This window comes from Callithrix jacchus, chromosome 7 (assembly GCF_049354715.1).
Source record: "Callithrix jacchus isolate 240 chromosome 7, calJac240_pri, whole genome shotgun sequence".
Taxonomy (NCBI): domain Eukaryota; kingdom Metazoa; phylum Chordata; class Mammalia; order Primates; family Cebidae; genus Callithrix; species Callithrix jacchus.
In genome coordinates this window covers 95,633,472-95,653,543 of record NC_133508.1, presented here as the reverse complement: position 1 = coordinate 95,653,543, position 20,072 = coordinate 95,633,472, and the positions used below count along the sequence as shown (strand labels likewise).

The 20,072-nt window shown below is 34.6% G+C and overlaps 1 protein-coding gene across 11 annotated transcripts in view; it reads left to right on the top strand.

Annotated features, from left to right (window-relative positions):
- Window positions 1-20,072, top strand: part of OMA1 (OMA1 zinc metallopeptidase) — an 82,181-nt gene that overhangs the window by 3,493 nt on the left and 58,616 nt on the right. For 6 of the 11 annotated variants that reach the window (XR_013520500.1, XR_008472947.2, XR_013520501.1 and 3 more), the window contains exons 2-8: window positions 1-122; window positions 4,619-5,135; window positions 7,335-7,563; window positions 10,561-10,734; window positions 10,832-10,939; window positions 13,825-13,953; window positions 16,874-16,948. Coding sequence is in view for 7 of the 11 variants with exons in the window: in XM_054236318.2 (XP_054092293.1) it covers window positions 41-122; window positions 4,619-5,135; window positions 7,335-7,563; window positions 10,561-10,734; window positions 10,832-10,939; window positions 13,825-13,953; window positions 16,874-16,948 (1,314 nt within the window). In the remaining 4 variants the exon portion in view is untranslated. The remainder of the gene's footprint in view (window positions 123-4,618; window positions 5,136-7,334; window positions 7,564-10,560; window positions 10,735-10,831; window positions 10,940-13,824; window positions 13,954-16,873; window positions 16,949-20,072) is intronic. The other 5 variants (XR_013520502.1, XM_035251624.3, XM_009001336.5 and 2 more) reach the window with 1 other exon arrangement.

The following is a 20,072-nucleotide window of genomic DNA, read 5'->3' as shown; positions in this document are numbered from 1 at the left end:
ATGGAGTCTTGCTGTGCTGCCCAGGCTGGAGTGCAGTGGCATGATCTCAGCTCACTGCATCCTCCACCTCCCGGGTTCAAGTGATTCTCCTGCCTCAGCCTCCGGAGTGGCTGGAATTAGAGGCAAGTGCCACTTGTATTTTTGTGTGTCTGTATTTTTAGTAGAGGCGGGATTTCACCATGTGGCCACACTGGCCTCGAACCCCTGACCTCGTGATCCACCCGCTTCGGCCTCCTAAAGTGCTGAGATTACAGGCATGAGCCACCGTGCCTGGCCCCATGTCATCTTTTAAATGGTTACTTGGTATTTATCAGGGTAAGACTGTATGTAATAAATTGTGGGGGTAGGTTTGCATTTTAGAAAGAGTGCTTTAGGGCTAGTTTGGGGTCACACTGGAGTGAGAGGGGTTGGTGGTGAAATAGGCAGGGAGATAAGGTCTGTAGTGCAATAACATAAGACCACAAGCCCAGGAAGGGCTAGAATGAGATAAGGAGGTGGAATTGACGTGACTTATTTAATGTGGGCTGAGATACTTTGGATGCTGGAGTTGCTGTAGAGATAATCCAGTATTTCTGGAACTGATTAAATGTTGAAAATTTGTAAATTTGGCTTTGCAAAGTGTAGAAGGATCCCTCAGCTAGTTTTAGTAAACAACATGTATAATACTAAAAAGCTATCGATTTACGAAAACAAATGTGTAGCTGTTTTATACCATGTAAATGTCTTAGAGATCATTTGCAGAATACAGAAACTCACTGAGGAAAGAGAATTAGTTTTGGGATAAAGTAAAAGCTCAAGAAGCTCAATTAAATGTAGGAAATACAGTGGTTTCATGGGAGTCAGGGAGGTTTGATTCTCTCATGCTCTCTCTGGCTTTGTAGTCTCTCACTTACCTTCTGTCTACACATACATTCCATTGTCTTTTCTGTGGATCCACTTTCTTTTTTTTAAAGCTTTTCGTTTGTAGTTCTTGCTTACATATTGCCTTGTTTGGGCTTAGCACCTACTGTAGACCCAGCTTGCGTATGCCCTTATGTTCCTGCACAGAATACTGTTTTCTGTAAAATCTTTTTATTGTTAAATACCAACTCCTAGCTCTGTAGCCTCTGGTAGGGGTTGCTGGGGATGAATGTGGTCATCTAGGCCCATCCCTAAACTGAGGCTGTAAGATGCATATTTGCGTAAGGAATTGTGCTTGGTCAAGTGTCTGAAGCTTATCTACTATAGTAAATCATGAGATTTGAGGGAAAGGAAAGAAAGTGGGCTTGTGTTGTTTTTGCAGTTTGACTTCTAGAAGATTTTACATTTAAACCTTAATACAGTTTTCCATTTAAATTAGTTCTTTCAATTTGTTTTTTGTCTTTCTGCATCTGCCAATAAATGGCATGAAAAATAATTGCTGCCTTCCTGAACTCTTCAGCTACTCATGGATATCTCTTTAAAAATGCATACAGTATGTAGTATTTTGTAACTGAATTTTATCATCCCCTAATAGTTTTACTTAGGCTTAGTTTTGTCTCCTCAACTAGATTATAACATTCATGAGGGCAGGACTATATTCTGTGCTGCATAACTCTGATGCCATCTAGCCAATGAAAACCTTACTAGCTACTCCAGTATGAATTTTGAAATGATTTCTGGGCATAAATTATTTTACCACTTTTCATGTTGGTTCAGAAAAGTAAAAACAAAGTAGCTTGTTTATAATGTCAAACTATTATATATCACCCTAGACTTTACTAATTTAAAATTGGTAGTATTTCAGAACGGGTTAATTCAAAGTTAACGTTTAACTTAGCATGCCCTTTATTCACATTATACATTAACAGTGCAAGGGCTGAATGTATAAATTACATAAAAAATAAATTTGAGTAATTTAAAAATAGTTTGATGTATAGGTAGTACTGTTCATTAAAACTGGTAGTCCTGAAGCATCTTTCTAGATAATATCGTATTAGTTTAGGTTGAGTTTTACCTATTTTTTCCATAACTTTCATATGAAGATTTTGAAATGTGCAGAAAAAATTGAGGAAAAATTTAAGGAACACGTATATAACTATCACTTAGATACAATGATTGCTGATACTCTATTTATTGATTTTTATGTCCTCATCCTCTGTGTGTGTGTGTGTACATTTGCTGTACAATTTGAAAGAGTTTTATTTATCATAAATCCTTCACCACGTATCCCAGCAATAATCACCTACGTAATCACAATATTATTATCACCTAAGAAAATAAGTAATAATTACCTAAAACAACTTAAAAGTCAGTTTATATTTAGATTCTCTCAATCTGTTATTATTTATTTATTTATTTATTTTGAGACAAGTTCTCTTTCTGTGGCCCAGGCCAGAGTGTAGTGGCACAGTTTTGGCTCACTGCAGTCTCCACCTCCTGGGTTCAAGCACCTCTCCTGCCTCAGCCTCCTGAATAGCTGGGATTGCAGGCAAGCGCCACTCTTTGCAATCTGTTCCACTGCCCCTTTTTTTCCTCCCACTCCTCAAGCAGTCACTGATCTGTCACTCTGGATTAGTTTGCATTTTTTGCAGTTTATATTACAGAGATGTAATCAGAGGATATACTTTTTTGTGTTTTTCTTTTTTGAGACAGAGTCTTGCTCTGTTGCCGAGGCTAGAGTGCAGTGGCAGGATCTTGGCTCACTGCAACCTCTGCCCCCCAGGTTCAAGTGATTCTCCTGCCTCAGCCTCCTGAGTAGCTGGGATTATAGGTGAGCACCACAGCAGGCTAATTTTTGTATTTTTAGTAGAGACGGGGTTTCATCTTCTTGGTCCCACTGGTCTCGAACTCCTGGCCTCACGAGATCCATCTGCCTCAGCCTCCCAAAGTGCTGGGATTACAGTTGTGAGCCACTGTGACCAGCCTTTTTTGTGTTTTCCAATGAATTTATACAGTTCATCGAAGATGTCAAGTTTAAGATTTTATCATTTATCGATTTTAAGAAATTGTGTGCCTTGCAGTTTTTGTTCTTTTGTGTAGGGTTTGTTAAACTTTGTGGGTTTGTAGTTTTCATCAAGTTTGGAAAATTTTTGGCCATTATTTCAAGTATTTTTTTTTTTTTCTGTCAGCACTCTCTCCTCCCCCCGCCTCCGCCTTTTTGGGGACTTCAGTTAGGTGAATATTAGGCCACTTGAAGTTATTGCATCCCGCATTGACGCTCTGTGCCTTTTTTTTCCATTGTATTTTCTCTCTGCATTTCATTTTAGATGGTTTCTATTGATGCGTCTTCAGGGTCACAAATCTTCGTTTCTACAATGTTAATCTGTTATTAGTTTCGTCCAGTATGTTTTCCATCTTAGATCTTACAGTTTTCTTGTCTAAAAGTTTAGTGTAGGCGTTTTAAAGAAATATATATCTCTACATAACATGCTCATATTTTCCTTTAGCTTCTTAAACATGTGGAATATAGTTATAATAACTAACATTCTTGTCTACTAATGCTGTTATTTGTTTATTTAGGAGTTAGTTTCCACTGATAGAAATTTCTTTTAATTATGGATCACATATCTTGCTTCTTGCATGCTTGGTGATTTTTAATTGTAAATTGTACCTTGTTAAGTGCTAAATAGTTTTGTGTCCTAATACCGGTTCATGAATTTGTTGTTGTTGATTTTTTTTTTTTTTTTTCCGGGATGCAGTTGCTGCTTGGAAGCATTTGACTTATTGGGTGTTGCTTTTAATGTTTGTTCGGTGGGGCCAGAGCAACTTTTGACCTAGGACTGATCTTTCTCTAATGTTGAGGCAAAACCCTTCTGAGTGTTCTACCCATGAATGATAAGGTTTTCCACTTTGATGCGGGGGGATAGGCACTATACCATGCCTGTGTGAGCCCTGTATGTCGTTCCCTCCAGTCTTTTCAATTGGTTCTTTCCCAGCTCCAGGGGATTTTCTTACGCATATGCCCAGACAGGACTCAGCGGAATATGAGAGGGTAATTCTCTGCAGAACTCTGGAGTTCTTTCTCAGTGCAGCTCGTCTTCTCTTGTCTTCTGTCCTGTGAGCTCTAGCAGCCTTTGTTTACTTGACCTCCCAGCTTTATCTTTTCTATTTAGGGGAACCACTGGGCTCCACCTAGGTTTACCCTATCTGCATTGTGACCTGGAAGCACTCTCCAGGCAATGAGCTAGGGCAATTTGTTGTCATAGTCTTTGTTTCCCATCTCTTAGGGATCCCTGTTTTTCACCACCTAATGACCAGTGCATTTTGTAAGTTAGATTTTACTATTCTGTTTCATGCTTCTCCCCAGTTACTGCAAACTGATAAAGTTTTACCATTGTTTTTATCTAATCCATTTCTTATTGCTCAAATAATTTGCCATTAAAATAAAAAGAGCCCTTTCCTAACTAAAAATTAAAAATGAAATGAAAAAAATTCCAGCTTCTAAAGTACACACTGCATAGTAAATGTAATGTTATGTATACTCTGGTTTATCTTACTATAAGGTGTTGCTGTAGGGGCGATGAGTTGAAACCCAAGGTATTTTAGCCAGAGATGTGTTAGAAGAACAACTGACACACCTATTTAATAAGTGTTATATTTCCAGTTTGGTAAGTAAATATTTTCCGCAGATATTAATAGTTTATTTTTTGTGTTTCAGGTAATCAAGTAAAAAGTATGAGCCTCATCTGTGGATTGCAGTCTGCTGTTAGAAACCATGTTTTCTTCCGGTTTAACTCACTGGCTAACTGGAGAAAATGTAACACGTTAGCATCAACCTCACAGGGCTGTCATCAAGTACGAGTTCACCATATAGTAAATAAGTCTCAGGGACTGGGAGTAAATCAGTGTGATAGGTGGACTTTTCTGCCTGGAAACTTTCATTTTTATAGGACTTTTAACAACAAAAAAACAGGATGTCTCTCAAGTACCAAAAGTAAGGAAATTTGGATGAATGCCAGCAAATATACTGTATGGAAGGACTCTTTTTCAAGGCAGCTATTAATAAAAAAAGTTACAGCAGTTCCTAGTCTGTTAGTATTGCATCCTCTAAGCCCTTCTCCTCTAAGAGCTGTTAGGAATTTCCACACCTCTCCACGGTTTCAAGCTGCTCCAGTTCCTCTCTTGTTGATGATTCTTAAACCATTGCAGAAGTTACTTGCAATCATTGTAGGCAGGTAAAATGCTTTTTTTAGAAAAATAAACTTTTGTATTAACTTTTTGCATTAATGTTTTATGTTATATTAACTTTTAGAAACTAACATTTTTTATTTATAAAACTGGACTTTTAAAGAAACCTCATTAGATCCCCTCTCTTCCCCCATTTAGCTCAAAACAAAATTTCTAAACAATAGGTCCTACTCAGTTTTGTTATGTATGATTTAATAATCTTGAAACAAGATTAGGACCTATTGCATATTAATTTATGGTATAGAAATTTGATCTCTTTAAAAAGTTATTCTTATATATTGTATAGACATTTAGAAAATCTTATATTTATGATTATAGGATCTTAGGATTTATGGATCAGAAATGTTGGTTATAGCTCATATATAAGAAGAGTACTTATTTTTTTTAAATTTGTGCAATTTGAAGCAGTAAATCATAAAACTGAGGAACTTTGCTTATATAAGGGTGGGCTCACTCCTAGTTAACTCTTAAGTCATTAATGCTTCTTTTTTTTTTTTCTATTCCCAACACATCTTTGTTTTTTCTTGGTGGTCCTTTGTAATAGTATTTTCACAGCTTGGTAGTACTTAATCTTTTTTCTCTCATTTGTTTCATGGAGTTTGAAGAAAGCTAATCACTGTTTCCTCAGAAAGCTTTCTTGTGTTTGATGACTGTGAAGTTCCTTCTAGCCTTCTTAACTTTCACATGAACCAAACCAGCTTGCTTCTGATCAAAAACCGAGAACTTCTATTTGTAGTTTATTGTGTTCTTCAGGATTTGGTGTTGGCATCTGGAAGAGATACAGCTATATTGGCTCTTGGTTGAAGTAATACGCTCATCCCAGGTTCTTGGGATGATTCCTAGTATGTTCTCATCCTTTTAAATTGTTTATTTTAAACTTTTTGTTTTTGTTACTATTGTTAATCACCTAAAATTTTTCATTAGAATATGTCTTTCATACATTTTAAATAAATGATAATGTCATGTAAGGTTTTAAATAGGAAATAAGTATACTTGATAGTTTGCTTTATGTCCCTTTAGATTGAAACACTTTGTATAAAGAGGCATTGGGGTGTGTCACTTCACAAAATAGAGATAACTCTAAGAAGTTATTTTGTAAAGTAGATTTCTGTCAAGAGAATGATGTATGCATGCTAAATTTTTGTTGTTATTTTATAGATCAGCCCACACGGAAAAATTTAGTCTCAGTATTGAAAACATTGCTTGTTGTCAAAATGTATCTGAACACTGCTAAGCAGTAGAGAGTATTACTGTCTGGTAGAAATTGGACCTTCTCAGATGTTATCTATAAAATCTCCTACTTTCTTGTATAATGAGTACTTACTGATCTTATTATTATCTTTCCTTTTTCATGTTCTAAAGAGGATAGTGGAGTTTCTGCTACTGAGCACTATTTATTTCCAAAATCAGTACTGAGGTAGTTTCCCTTGTACCTTGAAGCACTGGCCGATTGTGCTGGAGGTCTGAGGAGAAGTGGGAAAAAATAGTGGTTACAGGTATAGATTTGTTGTACTGTAACCTCTTACATATTTATTTAGACAGTTATCCTTATTAAGTGGGTAAGTGGTCAGACTCTGGAATATCATTGCCTTCATTGCTTGGTTTTCCTTCTGTTACCTCTGTGGTCATGGACAAGTTACTTAACAATTTTCTCTTCTGACACAGGGTTACTATGAAGATTAAATAAAATAACATATATATACATGCAAATACATCTAATACATGCAAAATACTCTGCATATATGCATATATAGAGAGTATATATATATGTACACACACACACACACATATATATCTGTATGTAATATAGATAGAAGGAACCAGCTCACATATATACACATATATATGTATAGATACATACATATGTATTTTGCATGTATTAAATAGTAATAAAAGATAACCAGTGATAGTTATAATCAACTAGCATCTCATTTAGTGTTTATCCTTAAAATAGCTGAAGAAGAAAATTTCGATGAGTCTTAGAATTTTTAATTGTAACTTTACATAGTTAATTATTTTTCATCATTTAGCTAAGAACCTTATTAATTGGAAAAGCCATGTGTTCAGCAAAATATATCACACAAATTCAGGTGTTTGGGGACATAAAATTCTAGTGTATGCATTTGAGCTTTAGTGATATGTGCTGGAACGCTGATCAGAACTTTGAATTTTTCTTTTTGCTTTAGGGGCATAAGGAAATGGTGGCAGGCACTTCCTCCTAACAAGAAGGAACTATTTAAAGATAGTATAAGGAAGAATAAATGGAAGCTAGTCCTTGGTTTGAGTAGTTTTGGATTGCTCTTTATGGTGTTTTATTTTACTCACCTGGAAGTAAGTCCAATCACAGGAAGAAGCAAGCTGCTATTATTGGGGAAAGAGCAGTTCAGACTTCTATCAGAACTGGAATATGAAGCAGTAAGTAGTAAGAATTGTTTTTAATTAAACTGCTTAATATAACACTCAAAGTAGGAAATTTCTTAAATATGAAAGATACATTGCTTTTTAATTTTAGTATTTGATATGAAATTAGCATTTTTTTTTCCAAAAGGCCTCAGACCTTTCACACTTAGTATTACTGCTGCCTACATTGCTTTTCTTAGCATTCACCCAGCTAACTCCTGCTTAACACGTCTCACCTTAAATGTCACTTTCTCAGGAAGGCCTTCCTTGATTATCCAGACAGGGTTAGGCAGGGCGACTGGATCAGGCCCTAGGAGGTGTCCTTCATACCAACTCGTTTATGAACCAGCTCATTTGTAGTTGTGCCCATTGCTTGACTATACTGGGGTTAGGTCTCCTAGGCTTTTTTTCTCTGCATGCTATACTTTTCCTTCAAAGCACTCATGAGAGTAACAATTATTTGTATAATTATTTATTTGATAGTCTGTTTCCCTTATTAGATTAAGCTTCTTACCTGTTTTGTTTATGGTTTTATTTTAATACACAGTGTATAAGTATAGTGCTTAGTATATATGTATGGAATAAATAGATTTATAGTCAGAACTTTTATACCTTGAAAATCTAGTAATATAAGACCATTTTTTCCAAGCATCAGTTTTAGCAATTTATTATATTTTTTGAATCCAAACTAAAGTTGGAATTTAGAAGATTTACCTCTTTGGAAAGTATAATAACTCAGGTAGTGAAACATTTTGTACCCTAGTGAGTTTCTTAGGAGCAGAGGTCATCATTTTCTCTCCAGTTCATAGCACATATACATGTTATATGCCCTGTCACTCAATAATTGTTGAATTGGTGTCCAGTAGCCTCACTCGACAGCTTTGGCATGGTTAAATCTTTTTTTAAACCAGGCTGGACTGCAGTGGCAGGATCTTGGCTCATTGCAACCTCTGCCTTCAGGTTCAAGTTATTCTCTGGCCTCAGCGTCCTGAATAGCTGGGACTACAGATGCACACCACCACACCTGGCTAATTATTTTGTATTTTAGTAGAGACAGGGTTTCACCATATTGGCTAGGCTGATCTTGAACTCCTGACCTCAGGTAGTCCACTTGTCTTGGCCTCCCAAAATGCTGACATTACAGGTGTGAGCCACCACACTCGGCACGGTTAAGTCTTTTTATTCCAAATCAACTTCTGAGTTTGTCAATGAAAAGCTACTATGAAAAAAGAAATAATGTTTTCTTAGTATAAAAATTTCTTTTAAGGTAAGATCAATCTCAGAGTATATATGGAGACTTGAGATGTTTCTTAGAATTTAGTCAGAGGTAGGTTTAAGGAAATTGTTCTGGAAAGATGGAGACAGGCCTAGTATTAGTGCATCTTTTACCACTCACATTCCTAAGACATTTTTAAAAATTCCGTATAGACATAGATGTATTTGTCTTTTTTCTTATTTTAGCTACAATTATAATACTTGTATGATAGGAAATTTTAAATACATGTTCTTATAGGGATATTATAAAGTGTTATATATATTCTTGTTTTGTTTACTTCAGAAGAGTTGATAATGGGGGTTTTTGTTTTAGGCAGTTCACATTGGTGAATTACGCTTTTTAAAAGTCTTTAAGATCAAGACTACTTGTAAGTTCATGTTCTATAGTATAAAATAATGTCTTTGCAATGCATCTCAAGGAGAAAAGTTACTAACTTGTTGATTCTTTTTTTTTTTTTTGAAACAGAGTCTCACCTTGTCACCCAGGCTGGAGTGCAGTGGTGCTATCTCAGCTCGCTGCAGCCTCTGCCTCTTAACTGAAGCACTTACGCCTCAGTCTTCCAAGTAGCTGGGACTACAGGCATGCGCCACCATGCCTGGCTAATTTTTGTATTTTTAGTAGAGCGGGGTTTTATCATGTTGGCTGGGATGGTCTCAATCTCCTGAACTTGTGATCCACCCGCCTTGGCCTCCCAAAGTGCTGGGATTACAGGTGTAAGCCACCATGCCCCGCCACTTGTTGATTCTTAAGTGAAAGAAAGTATACATTTTAGGAAAGTTAAAGTAATATTTTAGAACATTTGTAGTTTTCTCAATATGCTTGAAAGAGCTCTCATTAATATAACTTCAGAAAAAGTATCTTCTATGGTGGCTAGTTTTAATCAGCATCATGTAGAGGCAGTGATATGCTCATTAGTTCTGAGATTTCAGTAATTACTTTTCAATTTGTGTGAATAAAACACCTTAAAATTAATGAAATATCTATTTTGGTAAAAGTTTAACTTTCTTTTTAAGTATAAAGTGTTTTTCTGTTCAGTGCATTGTGAATATAAGTTTCTTGCGTATTTTACTTAGATGAAATCTTAAGTTCTCTAGGCAGGTTTTTTTTTTTTTTTTTTTTTTTTTTTGGTATAGGGTCTTACCCTGTCCCCCAGGTTAGTGTTGGAGTGCAGTGGCGAGATCTCAGCTTACTGCAACCTCTGCCTCCCAGGCTCAAGCAATCCTCCTACTTCAGCCTCCCACACAGCTGGGAACACAGGTGCATACCACCACACCTGGCTAATGTTTTGTGTTTTTGGTAGAGACGGCGTTTCACCATGTTTCCCAGGCTGGTCTTGAACTCCTGAGCTCAGGTGATCCTCCCACCTTGGCCTCCCTTAGTGCTGGGATTACAGGCATGAGCCATCTTGCCTGGCCTAGGCGGTGTTTTCTAAAATGTTTAGGAAAGTAGAAATAATACTTAAGTATTCATTTGAAGTTAATCAAGAGTGAAATTTTGATGTCAATGTATACAATCCATAAAAAATTTTAGTATTAGAATTTATTCCTTTGTGAGAACCCACATTGCCTTTGCATGAATAATTCAGATTTGAGAAATTTGAGTGCTTAATATATGCAGACTTTTATATAATTGAAAGTTACAATGTTCAACAATAAGTAGCCATATAACTTTCAGTGAAACAGAGTAAACATTTTGTAGTGCTCTTTTGAAATAAGAAGTGATTTTTAATCTTTCAGTGGATGGAAGAATTTAAAAATCATATGCTGACTGAGAAAGATGCCCGATACCTGGCTGTTAAAGAAGTGCTTTGTCATCTAATCGAATCCAATAAAGATGTTCCAGGGATCTCTCAGATCAATTGGACTGTTCATGTGGTTGATTCCCCAGTTATTAATGCCTTTGTGCTTCCAGTAAGTAAATGTTCTCAAACTCATTGTAATTGTTAAATTTATTGTCCTTATTTTTTATTATCTTCTAATTGCTTATATTATTTTCTTTGTGGTGCAGAATGGACAAATGTTTGTTTTCACTGGATTTTTAAATAGTGTAACCGATATTCATCAACTTTCTTTCCTTCTGGGCCATGAAATAGCACATGCAGTACTTGGGCATGCCGTAAGTACCTAAAATGAATGTTCAGGTTTGGAAAAATTGCTTTGAAGTTAACAAGTCTTTTAAAGAATTGATGATTTTTCATTTTTTTTTAAATGGTGGAATTTTAGTTTTGAGGAATTGCCTTAATCTGCTACCTGAAAAAATGTGTTTGACTAATTTTGAGAATTTTTATGGTCTTTAGTATTTGATACTGAATAATTACATTTCTCTTAAATACTATTTTTATCACCTGTCTCTTTTGCTCAAAAGTAATTATTCTCAACCCCTAATTATTTCAAATTAAATTTTAAACTTTCTGTAATTATTAATATACTTGTAATCTAGTCAGAAAATTAATTGTGGGGAAGTGATATTGCTATTTAAATGGGTAAATCATCTTTTTTTATTCATTCTCAGAGGATAGCTTGGAGCATCGTTGAAAATGTCTAGAATGATGTGTCATGTATAATTAATGCAGAGTAATAATGATACCTTGCCATTTTACAGTTTACTGAGCTTTTTAGTATATGTAGCTTCTCATTCATAATTTTAATACCTAATGAGGTATGTATTTATTATTACTATTTTATATAAGATAAAATTAATGTTTAGAAAGACTGAGTAACATGACTAACCTGATGACGTAACTGAATTGGTACTTTAACCTGGGTCTTCTGTATGTTAGGCCAGGGTTTCTTCCTTTTACCATAGCTCCCCAGTTTTTAGCAGCACTTTTCTTATAGATTATACAATTTGAATTGATGTATGCTCCTGTGAATAGATGTCTGTTCATCTTGATATGTGTTGAAGAAAATAACACATCTGTTTCACACATTTTTAAATTGTTACTCATTTAAAAATGTGAGTGGCTCTTTTGTCTACATTAGAGAGAAGTACTTTTTTTTTAACTGTAAACACAAAGGTAAATAGTGAAATGACTGAAATGCTAAATCAGAAATTCAAGTAACGTTAACAACTTCAAATGGAAATGATAATGATTCTAATCCTTCTAAAAGTCATCTCAAATTCTGCCTATTCCTTAGAGTAGTAATAAGATGAGGTGTTTTTCTGAAGCATCAAGAGTAATTCTCTCCTTTATTTCTTGTAAAACATTTTTTTATTGACTGTGTGTAGTGGTTTACACCTGTAATCCCAGCACTTTTGGAGGCTGAGGCAGGAGGATTGCTTGAGCATAGGAGTTTGAGACTGGCCTGGGCAACATAGACTCTGTCTGTATAAAAAAAAATTTAAAAATTAGCATGGTAGCTCATGCCTGTAGTTCCAGCTGCTCTGGAGCCTGAGGCAGGAGGATTGCTTGAGCCTGGGAGAGCAAGGCTACAGTGAGCCATGATTGCACCACTGCACTCCAGCCTGGGTGACAGAGTGAGACATTGTCTCAAAGAACAAAAAAAGAAAAAAAATCTTTTTTTCTTAAACAAATATACACTAAGCAGTAGAAATAGTGTTATTATATGCACTCTAATACCTTTCAAGTAATGAAGTTATGGCTTCATAACTGCAAGATCAATCAGTTTTGTCCATTTTAGCATTGGAAAGATGTTACCATTCAGTCCATTTGATTTTCAGGCATCTAGTTCAGTGCCTCATATTCAGTGTATTGTCATCTCTATTAGTGCAGGAACAATACATGAGATATAAAAAGCAAGCAGCCTTAAAATGGAAAATAGTTATTAATATGTTTTTGCAGAGATCTGAAATATTGTCAGCACTAAATTTTCTCTTTTAGGAGTCTCAATTTTTATTTTGTCTAGGCTTTTAGGTTTTCTTCATTCTACAAATACAGGGTTTTTCTGTATATATTTCTAGTTTTCTAAGACTGTATAATAGCAATTATATTCTTTAATAACAAGAGCTTTCTCTTCTATAACAACTTCCTTATTTTGAGTTTCACTTTCTCATGTTAAAATAATTTCATAATTGTTTTTCAAAACGCACAGTTGTGTTTTGAGGCAAAGTAATGAGACACATATAATGAGGTAAAGTATGTTTTGTGAGGGCACAATATTTGTTAAGGGAAAATATTCTAAGTCATTGTTTTTAGTTTCCAGGCATTTTTCATACATTCAGGTAAGGACTGCTATAAAGTTTCAGCTGATAGTCATTAACATTTACAACATTAATATTTACTCATCAACTTTAATGGCAAATCATGAACAATTCGGTTCATTAAACTTATATTTAGATATTAGTACTCAAAACAACTATTTTATGAAAAAATATTTTTTGGTAACTAAGTACATACAAAAATTCATAGAACCCGATTCTCTCATGGGAAATACTAGACTTAAAAATTACAAACTTGTATAAATGAATAATGTTTCATATATTTGGTCTTGAAGACCAGAATACCTTTATTTAAAATAACTTCCAGTCTTTTTCTGTTTTTTTTTCTCGTTAAGTGTTTCGTATGTTAGGTAGTGCTTAATCTTTATCCAAAAATATTAGTAAAATAAAACATATATTTGATTTTTTTAAATGATGCAACTAAATTAAAAACTAAAACTGGGTTTGATTTCTGGTTCTTTAGTAATAGCTGTGTGAATTTGGGCAACTCTTTTAACGTCTGTCTCAGTTTAGTTATTATAAATATAGGGAAAATTGTACCCATTTCACAAGGTTATTATGCTTGTTAATATAAGAAACTTCAGGGTAATATCTGACTAATAGTAAGTGGCTCAGTAGATACTAGTTAAATGAATGAATGGGTATGTAAGTAAACAAAGGAAGTGAAAAACAGACCAGGAAAGAATAAACAAAAGAAGAAAAAGAGAACTCTCAATCTTAGGTGGAAGTCAGGTAATTATAACACATAATGAACTAGAAAATGTAAGCATATACTATCTTGATGTATGAAATGTAATTTTTATCATTTCCATTATTCTCAGGCAGAAAAGGCTGGCATGGTTCATTTATTGGACTTCCTAGGTATGATTTTCCTCACAATGATTTGGGCCATTTGTCCTCGAGATAGTTTGGCCCTTTTGGGCCAGTGGATACAGTCTAAATTGCAAGAGGTAAGTCTGAGACAATAACTTGAGTTTATCATAGCCTGTGCTGAGAATATTTTACTACTACTGTAAAGCAGCAAATCTAGAGACGTTTTCACATTTTACTTCAAAATACGGGTACTAATATTTAGTGTCTTATGTTTTCTTATTTTTGGGGGATATTCTTATGTATGAATATTTAAATTAAGGAATACTATATCTCTTAATTGATGAGCATGGATGAGTTAGAAGGGCTTGGAAACTTGTGGCTAATATAATTTTTAAAAATATATTTATTGGTTTTGCAGAGAGAAAACCCAGTCACTGACCCTTCCTTTTGTAGTAACTGAATGACTTCCCCCAACCCCCAAATTCAGCCATCCCTTGGTATACGGTACTTCTCGTGGATACTAAAATCTGAGTATGCTCAAGTCCTTGATTAAAAATGGCATGGCATGTGCATGTAACTATGCACATCCTCTCATATGTTATCCCTAGATTACTTATAATTCAATGTAAATGTTATGTAAATAGTTATTTTACTATATACATTTTTGTTTGTTGTAGTTTTTTATTGTTTTTATAAATATTTTTTATCCAAATTGGTTGAATCCACCAGATGCATAATCCACAGATACAGAGAGCCAACTATGTTTGCATTTTGATGGGGCACTATTAAAACCTTTGAACTTTAATGGGCACAGAATTGGCTAAAGCTGCTTTACCACCCTTCCTTTCTTCTTACTCTGTTAAACTATCATTGCTTTGTAAATATTGCAAAGAAAGTCTTACTATGTGTTTGTTAACTTTTGTTTTTAGTGCTTATGTATAATAATCATCTCAAAAATTTATTCAGTGCCTCATTTTGTTCAAAACACTGTACTACTGAAAGTAGATTTGCCATCTTTATAACTACTTTGTTAACTATGATTATTTTATTTTACATCTTTCTCTGAATATTTCCTCTTGTCCTGGGAGGTTTGGTTGTTTAGGAACAATCTGTTATTTATTTAATGATTTATGGAGCACCCATCAGAGTGCCATCTGGGTGCTGTTTAAATCTAATGTGCAAAATTCAGTGAGACAAACTGTTTTTGCGATTGGATAACTAAGTCTCTTATTCACTATTACCATATCGTTTGGTTCATTTACATTGAAGTAAAGGTTCTTAAAGAGAAAACAAAAGAATGGCTATTGCATAGGCTATAGGACCTCATATTTTGAATTCTGTTTCTGTCACTGACCTGCCGGGAAATTAAAAGAATTAATGTAGCTATTTTCCCCATCTATCTATAGATTGCTTTTTCTGTAATGGAGTCAGCAGAGTTGATCATAAGAAAGATAACATGTAGCTATTTCTTTCTTGAAATACTTGATAAATTCTACCACTTCACTGTAATTCTTCAATGAAAATAAAGCAGGAATGATTCTTTTTGAATTTTTTTTCCCTAAATCAAGTCCCCTCAATAATTTTGGTGACAAGGAGAGGTTTTTCTCTAGAAAGTTGCTCACTGTGATTGGAGAACTAAGAGGAATGTTGATAGTGAAGTCATTCGAGAGTGGGAATTGCTGACACTCATTTGTTGTGAGGACTGAGTGATACATTTAAAGCAGGATTTCTCAATCTCAGCACTACTGACACTTTGGACTGGGTAATTCTTTGTTGCAGGGGAGTTGTCCTGTGCACTGTAGGATGTTTAGTAGCATTTCTGACTCCCATCCCCTGGATTCCAATAGCTCTCCTTCCTCTCAGTTATGACAGTCATAAATATTTCCAAACACTTATAAATGTCCCTGGAGGACAAAATCACACTAGGTTTAGCATCATTTATATAAAGCACTTGGCACAGTACCTGGCACAAAGTTAGGACTCAATAAATATGAGCTGTTATGTTTGCTTGGCACTGTTACTAGTTCCGTGTTACACCAGATACTGCTGGACTTAGTAGGGTTGAACAGTTAGCTCAGGGTTAACAATAAGTTAGCAGTATTTGGACTTGAACTTTAGTTTTTCTCCTTTTAAAGTCAAAGTTTTAAATCCATATGCTATCAATAGACTTGATGGGGGCACCTGCAGCCTGTCATGAAGAGTGGAAGCAGTATATAATATACTTTATCGACCTAAAACAGACATGATTGAACAGGAAGAAAGTCTTTCTAATGGTCACATACTGTATATCAGATTTATTATATTATTTCAGGCCATCACAGACATGTGGCTACCTTTGAAAGATTGCTTCCCCAATTAATAGCTCTTTTCTCAAAAGTCCTTCCTATTGATTCATCTCCTACAAAGTTTTAGTACTTACTGAAAATTAGAATTTAACTGGAAAGCATTCACATAAATACAAGTAATTAGGAAAATTAAAGTTACTATATCTATGTGTTTTTTATTGAAGTCAGAAGAAAATTTCATTTTCCCAGCTAATCAATACTTAGAAAGAAAAAGGAAATTAAGTTAATTTATCAAAGTAAGAGCATTCTGCTATATGGTTAATTTTCGTACTGAAATAAATTGTCTAGTAGTGTCATTGGCTATTATATACCTACATTTTCTTGATTTCCTTTTTAAACTGCAAGGTCAAAATGTTCCTTGACCATATTAAAAGCCTTCATCAATAAGCTTTCTTAGTGAATCCTGTACTCAGTAGGTGGAGACTATAATTGGAAAAATAGAAGTAAATTACTTATACTAGAGACTGTCTAGAAATTTATAGGCATGACTTCTATTCTTATCATGTTTTTAAAGTATTAATTTCTAATCAAGAAAATAAAGACTGTGTTTGTATTTTATATCATGGAGTTATTTTAATGTTAGTAGACAGTATAAGAATTTTATCCTAGATACTCCATGAAATTCTTTAAAAAAAAAAAAACCTTCCTTGTTACTCCTTTTGTCATCAAATAAATTGTCTTAATGGAGCTTTTCTGTCCTATTTCTTCTTAGTATATGTTTAATAGACCATACAGCAGAAAATTGGAGGCTGAAGCTGACAAAATTGGACTATTGCTTGCTGCAAAGGTAAAGTGTTTAGTAGTTGAGAATACACAGTGCCCTTCACAGGCTAAAAGATAAATGTGTGTTATTTTAATGATGCTTGGCATGAGTAGAGAATAAGAGTTGGACTGTATTAGCCGTTTATGTAATTTCTGTTAATGTAGAAATTTGAAAGATTATGGACCTTGAAAGAATGTATAACTGAAGATACTCAATTTCCTTCTATATATGAAGCTGTATTATGCCTTAGATAGAATCCATAAGATTATAGTAATTTTTAGGTTCTATTAAAAGAAACTCAGTTATTTTTATTGGAAATAAATTTTGCATGTATACATTTTTTGATTATAGACGTGAAACATATAAATTGAACATTTAAAACTTTTGGTTATATAATGTGTTATCCCCTCTGGCCTTTTAACATTTGTGCCCTCTGGAAAGCTAATGCTATCTTTATTTTACTTGAGTACTCCCAATATTTTACTTCTTGCTTCTCTGATCTAAGGAGGCTTTTTTTTTTTTTTTGAGACAGCATCTCACTCTGTCGCCCAGGCTGGAGTGCAGTGGCGCGATCTCGGCTCACTGCAACCTATGCCCTAAGGAGGCTTTTTGAATAAACAAGATGATAGGTAGTTTACCCCGCTTGAAGATAGGTTAATCCTGTTGTAGCTATGATCTTGGCTAAGCAAATTTAGTTTCTGCCATTTAAATAAACAGTAGAAGAACCAGACATTTAGGTAATTTTTGTTGTGGCAGATGGCTTTTTTTTTGCTAGACATAGAGAGCACCTCTGGGCCTTTACTTTTATTTAAGTTGATTTTGCTCCCATCTACTGAACAGGGAACCTGGCAGCTATTTTTAATCACCTGTGATAACTGAGTGTAGCATTTAAGATACACTGCATTTTAAAAAAGAAAACATTTAAAAAAAATGAGTGAAAACAATGCCACTTCCCATATTAAATTCAAATTTTATTTGATCCTTTGTTATGTTTCTGGTAGTTATTAAAACTATTAATCATTTGTTTGACTCTTTCATAAGTTTTATGGATTTAATTTCGTAAATCAAGATATTACTCCTTCACAAAAGCAAAAGCAGTTCTTTAAATGTTAAGTAAGTATGGTTAAGGGAATTATCAGACTGCATACACTGAGAAGTTCCCAAATAAGAGGGCCACAGAATGTCTGTATCAAGAATTTCCTAATTTTTTTTTTTTTTTGAGATGGAGTTTCCCTCTGTCACCCAGGCTGGAGTGCAATGGCATGATCTCAGATCACTGCAACCTCCGCCTCCTGGGTTCAGGAGATTCTCTTGCCTCAGCCTCCCAAGTAGCTGGGACTATAGGCATTAGCCCAGCTAATTTTGTATTTTTAGTGGAGACAGGGTTTTGCCATGTTGGCCAGGATGGTCTCAATCTCCTGACCTTGTGGTCTGCCTGCCTCAGCCTCCCAAAGTGCTGGGATTACAGGTGTGAGCCACTGCGCCTGGCCGAATTTCCTAATTTTAATCTGCTGCAGTCTGTCAGATTTTCCCTGTATGTTAAATGTGTTCTGTGTTCTGGTTAGGAAATCTTTGTTTATCTCAGTAAGTTATTCCTGCTTTATTTCTAAGAAACTTTACTATTATTTTTTAAATATATAATATGAAGAAGAGGGTAACATCTTTTTCCCCCATATGGATAGCTAATAGACGCATCACTGTTCATTGAAAAAAGTCATCTTTTTTTCATCAGACTTCGGTGTCTCTTTGTCATAAAGGTGGAATTATATATGGGGTATTTTTCTAGATGCACTATTCTGTTCCATTGCCTATTGTTTATGTTGCAGCCAATACCATATTATCACTATAACCTGAAGCTTCTGTCCTCCAGTGTTGTTCTGCAGAATTGATTTGACTATGTACCTTTGCATTTCCATATAAATTTTAGGAACAGCTTATTAAATTATACATACATAGAAGAACACATGACTTTTTGATTGGAATTACATTGCATTTCTACATTAATTTTGGGGACACTTGACTAGTGTCTATAGTATTGATTCTTCCCATCCATGAATATGATACGTCTTTCCATTTGTTTAGATGTTTTAATTTTTCTCAATGTTTTGAAATTTTTTTTGTATGTAGGAATTACACATCTTTTGTTAGGTTCATTGCTAAGTGTTTGATGTCATGATAAATAGTGTCATTTTTAAAGTAAACTGCTTTTAAAAAAATACAATTGATTTTTACAACTGACCTTGTACCCAACAACCTTTATTTCTTCCTTTCCAATCTGTATACAGTTGACTCTTGAACAGCATATTTTTGAGCTGTGTAGATCCACTTATACACAGGATTTTTTTCAATAAACACATTGGAAAGTTTTTTGGAAATGTGCAACAATTTGAAAAAACAGATGAACCACGTAGCCTAGAAATATTGAAAAGGTTAAGAAAAAGGTATGTCATGAATGCATAAAACACATGTATATATTCATCTGTTTTGTAATTTGCTACCATAAAATACAAATCTTTTATGAAAATTTATTAAAACGTGTGCATACACGGACATACATAGTGCCATTTGCAGTTGGGATAAATGTAAACAAGTGTAAAGATGCAGTATTAAATCATAACTTCATAGAATTAACGGTAGTACCTATTGCACTGCTCTTATAATTTTGTATTTACTTTCTGTTGCTATTGCAGTGATCTCAAGTGTTGTGAATATCTGCTTAAAACACCATGAGATGCTAATCATCTCCATATGAGCAGCTTTCTTTCCAATAAATTGAGTATCTCAGTAAATGGTCTTTTGCAACTCTTGCATAGTTTTCATCGTGTTTAGTGCAATGGTGTAAACACCTTGAGTAACCCGTATGAGTTGCTGCTAGCGATACTGGAAATGCTTCCAAGAAGTAAACTCATGACATTACAAGAAAAAGTTGAGTTGCTTGGTATGTCCTATAGGTTGAGGTCTGCAGCTGTGGTTGCCTGCCATTTCAAAATAAATGAATCCAGAGTAAGGACCATTGAATAAAAGAAAAGAAAATTTGTGAAGCCATAGCTGCAGCTATGCCAGCAAGCCTGAAAACCTTGCACTTTTTGCAAAAGTCTGTATCTTGTGTAGAAAATGTACCTTTTATGTGAGTGCAGGATTGCTCTAA